This window comes from Triturus cristatus, chromosome 6, assembly GCF_964204655.1.
Source record: "Triturus cristatus chromosome 6, aTriCri1.1, whole genome shotgun sequence".
NCBI lineage: Eukaryota > Metazoa > Chordata > Amphibia > Caudata > Salamandridae > Triturus > Triturus cristatus.
The window spans coordinates 96,439,238-96,453,574 of NC_140589.1; the positions used below are offsets into that span (position 1 = coordinate 96,439,238).

General features: G+C 44.4%; 1 protein-coding gene across 2 annotated transcripts in view; it reads right to left on the reverse strand.

The window, feature by feature from the left end:
* Positions 1 to 812: 812 nt before the first annotated feature.
* Positions 813 to 14,337, reverse strand: part of LOC146813822 (calpain-1 catalytic subunit-like) — a 652,425-nt gene continuing 638,900 nt past the window's right edge. For both annotated transcript variants that reach the window (XM_085610279.1, XM_085610278.1), the window contains 3 exons: positions 12,223 to 12,339; positions 11,899 to 11,957; positions 813 to 1,319 (listed from right to left, as the gene is read on the reverse strand). In XM_085610279.1, coding sequence (XP_085466405.1) covers positions 1,293 to 1,319; positions 11,899 to 11,957; positions 12,223 to 12,339 — 203 coding nt within the window. In that variant the 3' untranslated portion in view covers positions 813 to 1,292. The remainder of the gene's footprint in view (positions 1,320 to 11,898; positions 11,958 to 12,222; positions 12,340 to 14,337) is intronic.

The following is a 14,337-nucleotide window of genomic DNA, read 5'->3' on the forward strand; positions in this document are numbered from 1 at the left end:
AACCTGGAAATGTCTGAGCCCAACACTAGACGGAAGGAGTATGCAGTGTATTTGCAGCAACTTATGTTAGAAACACACATACACACACGCACACACCCGCACGCACACACACACACACACATATACATGTATCTATAACTTTATAAACTATTTGATCTAGAAAAAGAAACTTTATTGTGGTAAATCCTTTCGTCATCCAGAAATACACTTTCAGTGATGATAAAGAAGTAATTTCACACTTTTATTGAGCTATGTAAATTGCGTCATATGCATATCCAAAGGCAGTATAAAAGGTCTGCCTACAACTGCACAAAGCGGGATATTTCACAGACAAAGAGCATTTCCCAATGTGTAAAAATAGAGTTAAAAAACTAAAGTGTATCATGGTGTGCATTCTCATTGATCCTGGAACAAATGTTAGCTTGCGGGGTGCTGACCAATAAAATCAACCAACTATGTCAGTCTTTTTTTGAAAACACAACCAATGCTGCCATAAGAAAACACATTTGAAAGGGCTCTTTATTATTTGTTCTCTATCTAAACTCTTTCAGGTGTTATGGGGGTGCTGCAGCGCCACCTGCACCTTAGTTCTTGCGCCACTCATTACAAGTCCACCAAACATAAAAGACAAAAGAGGAATCCATTTTGGTTTAATGCTGTGCTGAGAAAGACACAAGAGCTCCTGTGTGCTATGAGGACTTCCAGCCAACTGATAAAGCGAATCAAAGCAAAACCAACGTGTTATTGTAGGTGTTCTCACCTCAGGTGCATGGTCTTGCTAATTGAGTTCAATAATTTCAGGCAAGACCAACTTGTGAATAAGACAGGCAATGATTTATTACTGACGGCCATTAGTGACCTTATTCATCAAAAGCTTTTTGGCACGACTCAAACAAAGCAGCTTATTCTACTAACTCCACCCCTGCCCCAAATAAAATCTCTATCCACTTCGTTCCTTCCACCCTCCAAATTAGAGAATACAGTACAAAGCACTAAAATATAATTCACATTGTGAGCTGGCCCCAGGTCCTGGGGTTAGAAGCTTGCCTTTACCCTCCCCCTTTTGCAGGGACGAGGGTTATTGAAAGCATGAAGGCACTACAGAAGTATGCATCATTCTCTACAGGAAGGCAGCGTTTTGCATAATAAGAGGAGTGAGGAGAGAAATAGTGGTTATAATAGTGCAAAGATTATTTTTGTCCTCTTGTTTTCAGGAACAGAAGGGAGGCAATTGTAGGATGCACAGGATACTGCCATGTTGTGGTCTTGGCAGGCTCACCACTTCTCGTTTTTCAACCACGCATTGTCAGCATCAGCCACTGAGTAGGCAAAAACACACCAACATTTAATCAGTATACCAGCAAACACACCAACCATGGCCAGTGGAGAGGACACAATATAATAGAGCAACTTTTAAATACCTGTTATCACTGTGACATTGCCCTTCCCCCATCCACATTGTCTGAGTGCTGTTGTTTAAAGATACATCTCTTTGCCCAATATAAATCCTCCTTCACCAAGAACTGTAGCAAATAGCACAATCATACCCCTATTGGCCTAAAGGATTATAACTATGGTAGCTTTAAATCCTTGTCTAATAACTTGGTCAGTTCAATGATGTCTCTGGGTATTCTCCAGTGCCTCATCTTTGTGTCACATATGCAGGGCTACTGGAATTATGCAGTGGTGCCGCTGCTGCGTTTCCTGCATTTTGACCTTAAGCATCTGCCTAATAATTCACCATATAATGCATTGGTTGTGCGGATATTTGTAGCTCAAATGGATCAAAAGATAGAAAAAAAAAAAAAAGGAACCACAGGCGGTGTCGCACAGTGGCAGATCCTTTGAAAAGGTTAACTGCTCATAATAAAGGTGGTGGCAGCAGTCGGTCGGATACTCCTGAGGTGAAAAATGTTCCCATGTATTATTATTATGTGTTAAAATGCCAAAATAGCTAAATGAATCTCTAACAGAATGTGCCACATAATGGAACATAATTTGTCTTTTGTTACCGGATATTCAACAGTATTGGATTCACATGCTTGAATCATACCCCGTCGTCAAAGTGGCAGTCCCACGGTACTATAATAAAGCAATGTGTATTACTACAATAGACTATAACGCCAGTGAACCGTAAGTATTATATTCTATTTGTGTTCTTTTTGAAAAAGGACCAAAGTATGAAATTTAGCCTGTCAGGCAACGACACCTAGAATACTCCCAAGAGAGGCTGAATCCTTTGAGTTTTCTACTGCACTTCGTGTGATGGGAGTCTCCTTGAGCTCTGCTCAATCTACTGGTTTTTCACCCAGCTCTTCAGAAGAATTTACTTCAAATATCTACATACACTGACTGAACAGCATGTCCCAACCAACCAAAACTAGATTATTCAGATCCTGTGACTCTTGTGGGGAAATAGAGGATCCACGAGGATGACCCTTAACCCCTTGCGTGCTCATGACGACTCCACGCCGTCATGAGTCACGGTAGCCGTGTGCTCATGACGGCGTGGAGCCGTCATGCCTCTGCCGCTCCGCCTACGTGGCACTAATTCCCCGCCTGTGCGGGCGAATTAATGAGTGGGTGGAGTCATGACGGCACCACGCCGTCATAAGCACACGCCGCCCTGACTCATGTATATTGCCTCCATCCGGAACATAACGTGAGAGACTGCAAAATCTGCCTCACCTTTTCTCAGAAGACCTTAAAAGATACAGAAGACAGACTTTTATCATGGCTCCAAAAATTAAAAACAAGCATTTGCAATGCAATAGGTCTCACATGTATGCAAGTTTAAGCTATTTGTATTGTAAATGACAATGCCTTTTATTTATGTTTCAAAAACCAAAACATAAATAAAAGGCATTGTCATTTACAATGCCAATAGCTCAAACTCGGGTAAATGCGAGACCTGTTGCATTGCAAATGCTTGTTTACATTTCAAATTGTGCCAGCAGTAGCATAATACGCAAAGAAGTTTCTTTCACGAAGGAAAGGGTGCAGGACCAGGTACACCTAGTCGCAGCCTGTGGTACTAGACCCTTTCCTTCGTGAAAGGAAATTCTTTGTTTATTATGCTACTGCTGCCATACTTTGAAACAAAAAAAAAGAAATCAATTTACATGACTGTTTGTCAAAGTTGCATTTAATTTTATACGTTTTGTCTGTCTTCTTTTTTGGACAATGTTATCAACTATGTTAGTCAATGCCTCGAAATCACTACAAATTTGTAGTCCTGCTTTTTTCTCTGCCTCCATGTTCCGGTATGTTTTTTTTTTTTTAATCGAGCCATCCAATATATAGGACGTACCATGAATGACAGAATCCACAGAAACAGGGTTACTGCCAGCATGAACTAAAATGGAGGCTACTGCCTAAATAGCAGCAGGGCAGGGAGGTAAATAAGCATTTGCAATGCTATGAACTTGTATTAATGTAAATGTGAGCTATTGGCATTGCAGATACTAATCGTTTTTTTCCATTTCAAATGATGCCAGCAGCAGCATAATACGCAAAGAAATGTCTTTCACGAAGGAAAGGGTTCATTACTACAGGCTGTTACTATGTGCCCCTGGGACACCTATAAAAGATCTAAAGATCTTCTAGGGACAACTTGTAACAGCCTGTGGTACTGCATCCTTTCCTTCGTGAAAAGAATTTCTCTGTTTATTATGCTACTGCCTGCATACTTTGAAATGAAAAAAGATTTTTCATCTGCAATGTCAGTAGCTCGCATTTTGACTAATACGAGACCTATTGCATCGCAAATGCTCTGAGCAGCCTCCTGTGTGGCTTCAGCTGTGAATAGGTCATTGCGGCAGGAAGCAAAGAATAAACCTTCAATTTGCCCAATGTAAGTTAAAAGGTTAGACAAAGTAAAAGGAAACACGCAGCATCGAGGTAAGAATCAATTAAAAAATAAAGTTCTCCCAAATGGGAGATAAAGCAGGCATGCTGTTTGAACACCGTACTTAGCCGGTGCTCCTCAGCTAAAAGGAAGGCTGAAAGGAAATGAGGTATCGGCTGCTACAACGTAACAGGAGGCTGCAAAGAAGAATGATAGTGGCATGAGCCATCGGAATGCCGGAGGTGGGAATAGAATGGTTTTAGTAATGACAGTAGGTCTTGCAGACAGCGCATGCGCGCTGATGCTCGACCTAACAAGGGAGTGCCCTTTATCTGAGGAGGAAAGTGATCAGTCTTTACAGACCACAACTTCTAACAAGCGAGATAGATCTGCTGAGAAAGTCTCTTCAGAGCCACCTTCTAAGGTGGTAAAAAAAGTCTCACCATACCACTTCTGGGCACTTAAAGAGGCATGAGGACCGTCCTTCAAAAACAGGAAAGATTGCCTCAGGAAATGTTAATTCCGAGCCTAACAATCCTTCCCTTAAAGAAGCTCATTAGAAGCGTGCTTCAAAATCTTTACCGTCAACAACCAGATTCCTGATAAGCCTTCTAGTTCTACATTTATGTTCTTGTCAAGCAACAGCTCAGTCTACGACCACTTTGTCGATGACAGTGTTTATGATTACAACGATGACCTTAACGTTGACGTTTACCACAGCATGTTCGCCTATGAGCGTTTCCTCTTCACCATTGTCATCCACAACGATCATAACGCTATAATACTGAAACCACCGTTGACAAAGATTCTACCGTTGACGTCCCTGGTTAAGTTAATGTCGATGACGTTTCCAACAACGACACTGTCATTGCCAATGCCACACCATTTAAAGGTTTTGCCGCAGCAGATGACGATATACCGTCGACGATAGAGCCATCAACGGTGATACCGTCCACAGTGGGCTCGTCGACTATGATACTGTCGATGAGGGAGTCTAAAAGAAACCGTCACTATAGATCAATCGAAGACGTCAACAACAAAAATAGCTCTAAAACCTGCATTTCCTCCCTTATTCTTAATCACTTTTGGGTATAAGTCTTCTACGGAGACAATTTTTGGAGCCCACACTTTTCCATGTAAAGTGAAAGCCCTGCCCACCTGCACAACTATTGGATTAGGAGGATGACTCTGATTAAGGAAGGCACTTTAGAGTGGCTCATAGTCCAGCCCAACTTAATGTAAAATGTCGGGATTTGATGACGATGACTAGCATTATCATGAGGAACTCTACTGTACTGCAAGAAATCACTTCGAACAATACCAAGAAGAGTATTCAGTGCAAGGTCAACAACTACAAGAACCCTTCATTCAAACACCTATGTCTCTTGTATGCAATTTGCAAAGTACGCTCCAAGATTATTACCACAGGTTTCCAACATCTTCGACCACCACTGCTATCCCACAAACGCCAAAAAACTATAACATTTTCACAAATTCCTACTCCGCTCCCGCAGTCACAGCTGATGATGCTCCTTCTACTGACAAAGAGAGAGAAGAGGGAGAAGACACTGCCTCATTTCCGAATGAGTGGTATGGCTATCTTATCCCAATTCTCGCCCGCCCCCCCAGCACCTCCACCAGTATTGGCAGCTTCCATAAACTCATGGAAAGGGTGGCTAAAAGGTTTGAACTTCAACTTCTCACTAAACAAGCAGATTGTTTCCTCTATGATTTCAGAGAGCCCACCAAGAAATCTGTTCGTCATTTTCCTATTATTGATTTCATTTGGCAAGAAGGTCTCTCAAAGCCATGAAAATCCCTAGAGAAAACAAAAAATAGAAGGTGCCAGATGGCTCTCCAACTTGTTTGATTGGCCAGCCAAAATCAGGCTCTGTGGTATCCCAAACAGCCCAACATCGCTCTGTCTACTCCAATTTCGACTCCTCCGGACAGAGATGGTCGTAGGCCAGACAACATCAAGAAGCGATTCTCTTTCATGGCGGCCATGACCATTAGAGTGGCAAACCCCCATGCAATCTTATGCCGTTACGACCACCAAATCTGATCAGATATTTCCACTTGCATTGACCTACTACCAGAAGAGACCAAACTGGAAGATTGTAAGATTTAGCAAGAGGGAGAAAGCATATCGGTGTAAATAATTGACTGTGCCCTTGATGTCTCTTCCACAGGGTTCAGACAGCTTGTGGGAGCTGTTGCACTCCGCCAACAAGGAAGGTTAAAATGCAATTCCTTCCACCCAGAGATACAAAGTAAAATATTAGTCATGCCTTTTGATTCCCAGTCGCTGTTTGGCAAGTACGTGGACGATGCGCTTCAGTCCAATAAGGCTGAAAATGCCACGTCCCTGAAGAATCTGCAGTTCAGGAAGCGGCCCTTTTGGCGAGCCAGGGACAGTGAAGCTTACTCCTTTAGAGGAGGTTAACAACCCTACAAACATCAGTCTGGCCAGACACAGTACCATCCACAGTATTCACAACAGCAACAGTACAGACAAACACCAGTGGCCGGAGGAAAGTTATCTGCCTGAGGCAGGGATTCCAACAGTAAACAGTGACCCCCACATGGTACAGACTACTCCCCATTCATCACCAGCCCATATTGGTGGTCGAGTCTCAAGTCATTGCCACCAGTCATCCCATATAACATCCGACAGGTGGGTTCTCGATGTAGTCTCTCTGGGGCACACCCTCGAGTTCATAAAAAAAAACATACACCCACCAACAGGACCACGCCCTTCACTTAAAGCAACTCCTGAAGCAGATATCCATCATGTGGAAGAAAGGAGCGATAGAACTAATTCCACACCTACGGAGAGGAATGGGTTTCCATCCCATTTCTTCCTTATCAGGAAAAGGTGTCCTATCTTAGACCTAAGGACATTAAACACATTTCTAAAGAAGCAATCTTTCTGCATGGTGACACTCTAAGATATATTTCAACTTCTCAACAAAGGGTATCACATGACAGCCCTAGATCTCCAGGACTACTTTGACGCCCCAATCCACCCAAAACACTGCAATCTCATGTGCTTCAAGGAAGCTGGCACCCACTACCAATTCAAGGTCCTACCATTTGGGCTAAAATCAGCATTATCAGCTCACAGCAAGAGCCACGTTAACATGTCTTTAATTGTTCAAGAGACTAGGTCTCACAGTCAAATATCAGAAATCTCATCTAAATATGACAACAACACTGACCTTCTTGGGACACTGTCCAGAACAAGGCCTTTCACTCCCAAGATAGGCAGATAAAGATTCGGCAACTAGCGCACAAATTGACCACAAAAAAGTCAGTTTCTGTCTGGATCTGCAAATCATTCCTCAGAATGATTTCTTCTTGCATCTCTGTTATTCCGAAGTGCAGTCTACAAATACGTCCAAGTCAACCGTAATTGTACAACAATGGCTAGAGACTCAGGGGTCGTTTAACAATGTCATTCAGATAACTCCAACAATGGCCAAAGCCATGATCAAGTGACACAAACATCAAACCTATCCAGAGGTCTATCATACCTGACATACGTTTCCGGGTACGTCATAACATCCGATGCATCCCTGGAAGCATGTTTTATATGAACAAGCGGGGGGGAGCACACTCACCAGCGCTATCTCTTCAAGTGCAAGACATCTGTAATAGGTCTCTACAACATCAGATAACGCTCAGAGCAGAACATGTGCCAAGAGTTTCCAATATCCTCACAGACTCGCTAAGCAGAACCAATTTAACTTGCCACGAATGAGGGCTTGACCAACACATTCTAGGAACCTTTTCCACTGTTGAGACAAACCAAACTTAGACCGGTTTTTGACAAAATCAACAAGAAATGACAATTCTTCACAAGTTAGCATCCCCAAGAGGGAGCATGGGGGAATGCTTTTTCAATTAAATGGTCAGGAATCTATGCTTATGCTTTTCCCCCCGATCCCATTGATCCCGAGGTTGCTCAGCAAACTGAAGGGAGAGGCTTGACAAGTTCTCCTCATTGCTCCCAAGTGGCCCAGTCAGTTCTGGTTCATTGAGCTCCTGTTGGAACAATCAGCACGTTCTTTATAGACCAATACTAGCGCTACTGACCATGAACCAGGCCCGATTAGTCATCCCAACCAGACATTCCTACATTTATCGGCCTGGCTCTGGAGTTCAATGAGTTTGCCAGGTTGGATATTCATACAGACTGCATGAACATACTTGCCAAAGGAAGAGCAGATACTATGAACAGAACTTATAAACTCAAATGGAAACGCTTCTGCATCTGGTGTGTTGGATCTAAGGTCCACCCTTTCACATCGCCACTGGAGCAAATTCTCCTGTATCTACTCCATCTGGCAAGATCCGGCTTGACTCATTCTTCCATCAGAGTGCATCTGGCAGCAATTTCCAGTAATGCCCTTTCTTTATGGTCTAGTAGAATTATAAAACAATTCCTCAAAGGCCTCTTCAGAACATTTCCTCAACTGCGGAGATATCTGCCATTGTGGTTCCTTAATGCTAGGACAGCTCATGAGAACACAATTTGAGAACATTTACAAAGCAGAATTAAATTACATCACTTGGAAAACTACGCTTTTCGTAACTCTATCATCTGCCAAACGAGTAAGTAACATTCAGGCATTTACCATTAAGGAACCTTTCCTCTAATTCTAGTCAAACAATGTAATACTGAGGATTATCCCCAAGGTCCCTTCGGACTTCAACTTGAATGAGCCAGTAATTCTAAGGGCATTCTTTCGACATCCTCAAACTGTTGCAGCAAAATCATTGCATTCCTTAGACGTCAAGCAATGTCTCAATTTGTTGCTTATGGCAATTTCAGGAAAGGTCCCCCAGTTTTTAAATGGACCATTGCCAGACGGATTGCATCTCCTGTCCAATTTTGCCCCAGGCAAGCAGGGAAACCATTGCAAGACAAGGTTAAAGCCCACCTTTACAGCTCTCTTTGCTGGTGTACCCATCCAGCCCATTTGCCAAGCAGCAACATTGTCCAGCAGAGACACGTTCATGAGGCCTTATTGCTTGGATGCAACTGAGATAACTGATGCAGCTGTGGGACAAGCAGTGTTGCGACAACTGTCTCAATGAGGTGAGCCTTTTCATACCTCTCTTTCCCACCATCCGCTGTGTAGAATTTTATGGTTGTTGACTTGATTTATTGCTAACTATTGTGAATCAAGTTTGTGAATCCATGAAAGATCAAGTACTGGAGAAGAAAATGAGTTACTTACCTGTAATTGTAGTTTGCCAGGATTGGTATATTTCATAGATTGACATGTGACCGACCCTTCTCCCCTTAGAGGCTCCCCGTTTATTTAATGCTAACCTATTCTACTTGTGCTCGGAAACCTGAGGGATTCAGTCTCTCTTTGGAGTATTCTAGAGGGTGCTGTCGCCTGACCGGCTAGAGTTCATACTTTGGTCCTTTTTTGAAAAGGATATAGATAGGATATAAAACCTATGGTTGATTGTCATTATAGTCCCTTGTAGTAATTCACATTGCTTTCTAATAGTCAATCAATCAGGGAATTGTCAAGCACGCTACTCACCCGTGAGGGTCTCAAGGCGCTAGTGGGTTTGGAGTGGGGGTAAGCAGCTCTGGTCAGTCGAAGAGCCAGGTCTTGAGGGTCTTCCTGAAGATGTGCAGAGAGGGGGCGCGTCTGATGTCAATCGGGAGCTTCTTCCAGGTCTTGGCTGCGATGTAGGAGAAGGCCCTTCCATCCGTTCTGGCTCTGCGGATGCGTGGGGGTTCAGCGAGGGCGAGATCAGCAGATCGGAAGTTTCTCTTGGGTACGTGGAAGGATATTCTCTTGTTGAGGTATTGGGATCCGATGTTGTGGAGGCATTTGTAGGCGTGGGCGAGTGTCTTGAAGGTTACTCTCTTCTCGACGGGGGGCCAGTGTAGGTCTCGCAGGTGTTTAGTAATGTATTATTGTTGAGGGATGCCGAGGACGAGTCTGGCTGCAGTGTTCTGTATGGTCTGGAGTTTGCAGAGCAGACACTTGTTGATTCCGGCGTAGAGGGCATTTCCGTAGTCCAGTCTGCTGGTTATGAGTGCATGGGGGGCGGTCTCTCTTGATTCGGGGGGATCCATTTGAAGGTCTTGCGAAGGATGCGGTGGGTGTTGAAGCAGGTGGCGGCACCGGCGTTGACCTGTCTGGTCATGGAGAGGGAGAAGTTGAGTACGATGCCAAGGTTCCATGCGTGGTCCGTGGTGGTAGGCAGGCTGCCGAGGGCGGTTCGCCACCAGGTGTTGTCTCATGCGGTGGGGGAGAGTCCGAGGACAAGGACCTCTGTCTTCGCCGAGTTGAGCTTCAGGCAGCTGCTGCTCATCTAGGATATGATGTCCTTTATTCCTCCCTGGAAGCTGAGTCTGGTGGTGACGGGATCTTTGGTCAGGGAGAGGATGAGCTGGGTGTCATCGGCCTAGGAGACTTATGTTGAGTCCATGCTTTCTGACTATGGCAGCAAGGGGTGCCATGTAGATGTTGAAGAGCATAGGGCTGAGTGAGGATCCTTGAGGTATTCCGCAGTTGATATGTGTGGATTCCGAGAGGAAGGGTGGCAGTCTGATTCCTAGGGTTCCGCCGGTAAGGAGCGGAGCCATTCGAGGGTGGTTCCCTGTGTGCTGACGTCATGGAGTCTGGCAGTGAGAGTGCAGTTGGAGAAAATGTAGAAGACTGCGGAGAGGTCTAGTAGGATCAGGGCCGTGGTGTTGCCTTGGTCAAGGATGGTGTAGATGTCGCCTGTGGCGGCGAGTAAAGCAGTCTCGGTGCTGTGGTTGCTGCGGAATCTGGATTGGGAAGGGTCGAGGATGGAGTTCTCGTCGATGAATTTTGTTAGTTGGGCGTTGACGTTCTTCTCAGTGACTTTAGCCTCGAAGGGGAGGAGGGAGATGGGTCGGTAGTTTTTGGTGTCCGAAGAATCTGCCGTGGGCTTCTTGAGCAGGGACTTGACTGCTGCGCGTTTCCAGTCATCGGGAAAAATGCCGGTTTTGAAGGTGGTGTTGATGGTGCGTCGTAGTTCCGGTGCGATGGCGGTGACGGCTCTGTTTAAGATGTGCGAAGGGCAGGGGTCCGTGGGTGCTTCTGAGTGGATGCCTTTTATGGTTGATTCAGTGTCTTTGGTGGTGGCTGGGGTCTAGGCAGAGATGATGGGTTGGCTGGCGTTCTTGGAGGAGGAAGTAGTTTCGGAGTCTGGTGTCCGTTCGTTGAAGTTGTCATACTGTGGTACTCCCACTTTTACGACATGGAATGATTAAAGCATTTGAATTTATGAAATATTCTAATACCAGAGAACTACAGTTACAGGTAAGTAACTAATTTTCATTTGGCCAACCCTGTCGCATAATGTGGTTTTCTATTACTACATACTTCCAGTTGCCCTACCTGTAAGTGATCCCTAGTCATCACACTTTGTCAATGCGTAGGAACAGAAGTCTGATAGCCTTTACATTTTAGTCAGTTTCTTGTTGCTCATACGTCCAGAAGATCCCAATCCATGCCACATTTTCAGGAAATTCTCAAAGGAAATATATATATATATAAAGTAAAAATGAAATTGCTGTTTACACACATTTGCTTTTGTGAATTACTGGCAATGGTCCAGCGCTGTTGGACAGACTCTTCAGGATCCTATTACAGTCCTTCAATATGCATAAGCAGAACCTTATTCCTGTATGTATGCAGACTTCTTTATGTATGTATATTCTAAATAGTGCTTATGAAAGGGCTCCTTTTGTAGCCACATCTACTGTAAACGTGCAGAAGATTCAACTTGTATGTGTATTTTGAATTAATGTATGTCAACTCATGATATATGGAAATCCTGAAAATCTGGCATAGTCCTACCCTTCCTTGACATACATTGGACATACCTGGACATTAGATAGAAAACAGTCCCACTCAAAGGCAGGGTCATGCACAACCCTTTCTCCTTTCTTCCTACTGTGGTTAGGCACCTAATGCCACTTATCAATGCCTTCATATGCTCTTTAAAAAAAATGGAAATAGATATGGGTGCTCCAAGCAGCTCACCTCTGCCAGGCTGATGGCGGAAATTACACTGTCGTCTTTGGCCATCGAATTGAAGAGCCCTAAAGCAAACAGGGGAACAATTAGTTTTTTTGTAAGAGCAGGTCAAGAGCCTGACACACGTTGTGCTGTGCAGAATGACAGAGCAGCCAAGACCTTTGCCAGCCATATGAGCGCAGAAGGCCAGAGGGACCTCAAGCATGAAGAATTACAATAAAGAAGCAGAGTGTGAGAAGAGGACTCATCAACTAAGAGGTCAGAAGGGAGTTAACAGAACAAAGAGTATCCTTCGATGCCCAAGGTTGAACTTCCTAAAAAAGCACTCACTGAACATGGCCTCCAGCTTGACCAGGCAGCAGACAAAGTTATCGAAGTCGACCCCCAATGCGGTGTCGGAGTAACGAGGTACCAGAACCTGCATGATTTTTTTATTCAGCTTGAACCCTGGAAAACACCAAAGGAAGGTAGGTTAATCTCAGTATGAGCTGGAACCTCAGCACCGTGTGGTTCAATCAACCCGTCCAGTCGGCTCTTGTTCCAAAAGCACTGTCATGAGATCATCAGGAAAACACGAGGTTTATCAAGCACACTTGGGTATCGCCTTGGATCTGCACGTGACAGGCAGCCACCCCAAGTGCCACACATCACAGGTTAGACTAACACATTCAGGAAATTGTCCGCCTTACTGAGAGTGCCCAAAACTGTGCGGCAAATCAGCTTTTGAGCTCACTGCGCATTTCTCACCAACAAATAGCAATTTCCTACCCTGTACTCTTGTTCCCATCCTGTGATGCCACATGCAGACAATAGATTGGGTACTTAGTGCATGTGTACCAAATACCACACCTGAGTGTGCCTGATAGGATCTCAGCTAAACTCTTTCTCCTTGCAGGGCCAGTGATAGGAGCTGTTCATGGCAGCCCTTTACGTGCTGTGTATTGCTGAAGCACCCATCCCAATCAGTTTCTTTAAACAGCTTATAAACCATGGAGAAGTGTGGGGTCGAGAGGCACTTGCGAATGGTCCAGGGCATTTTCCCCTCTCTTTGCTGTGCATAGGGTTGCTGCCTGGCCCGTTTTATACCAGCATGACTTAGATTTTAATGCCCCAGCTGGTACAATAATTAGAAAAATCACCTAAGGCCGGTATTTTGTACCTTATTAGTAGATCATTTAATCAATAAATATAAAAAGAAACACTTTACAATGTGTTTGTTTGAGAGCTGCCTCAATGACCCCTGAGTGTTAATTAAAGTACACAAAGAAAGGCCATGTTAAAAATGAATACAGATGTTTTCTTATAAAGCTGTACTTTAGACTCATGTCTGGAGCTTTGAGGGTTGTTAAAACGCAAACAGATGGCCGGTATTTTTCTCTGAGAAAGGTGGCAACAGGGCCAGATTGGTAAGGCGGGCATTCGTAAAATGGGCGATGGGCCGGTATCTGAGTTGCAGCTGTGTGGCGATTTATTTGGGAAGCGTGGTAGGCAATTTTTTCGAGATAGATACCACCAGCGGCCAGATGCAGGACTGAGCAGCCTATCTAGAGGCCTGTAGCTGGAAGCAGATGGACCGCTGTTACCCCCCTTTCACCAAGGGGCCATAAGTTGAAATGCCAGTCCCCCACTGGACCGATCCATTGATACAAAAAGCTGACTTGGGCTGGCTATGGTCACATAATGTCTGTAGATTGAGCAAGGGGAGGGGGTCTGAACAGAAGTGGCCACAACCATGTCAGGTGTGGTTCACCAGTGTGAACTAATCGTTGCACAAAGAGTCCAGGCACATTTGCATTTTTTTTTATCTCAATGAAGTTAAGAAAACATGGCATGTTTAGAACCCCCTCCCGCCTCCCCCTCTTCTTTTTATATAACTTAGAACACTGAAGCAACGTTTTGCAAAAAGGCGCAATGCACAAATGTGGGCCACTTTCTTTGTTGGTGCTCAGCCTAATTTTGATCGCAATCCAACCCTGGGTGGCACCCTTAGCTGTGCGCGATACAACTGCACCACCACTCTCTGCATCCTCGCTGTGATGAGACATTAAAACAGCCTTATTGAACACTGAAACAGGTGGGCAGCATTGAAATGGAGCGCAGCTGTGGGCCGGATGCCTACACATGTTAAAAGATGGAAAACATATCACAGTGCAAAGAGAGGTCAGGGGTCCCAGGAAGGTACCCTCCCTGCCAGTCCAATGGCAAAAATAACATTAACAATCACTTTTAAAAGACTTAGTAGAGTAAGAAAAAAAGCCAGAAATGAAGAAAAAGACAATGTATTTTGAGTGATACAGTTACATTAATAATTTAGCTATTAATAATAATCATATAGGTATATAAGAGCTCATAATTCCAGCTGCAGTTTCAGGTGCACCACCAATCGAGGGCAGAGCCAGGGTAAGCCTCGGACCACCTCCTCTTGAGACTTTGGCCCCCCAGTGG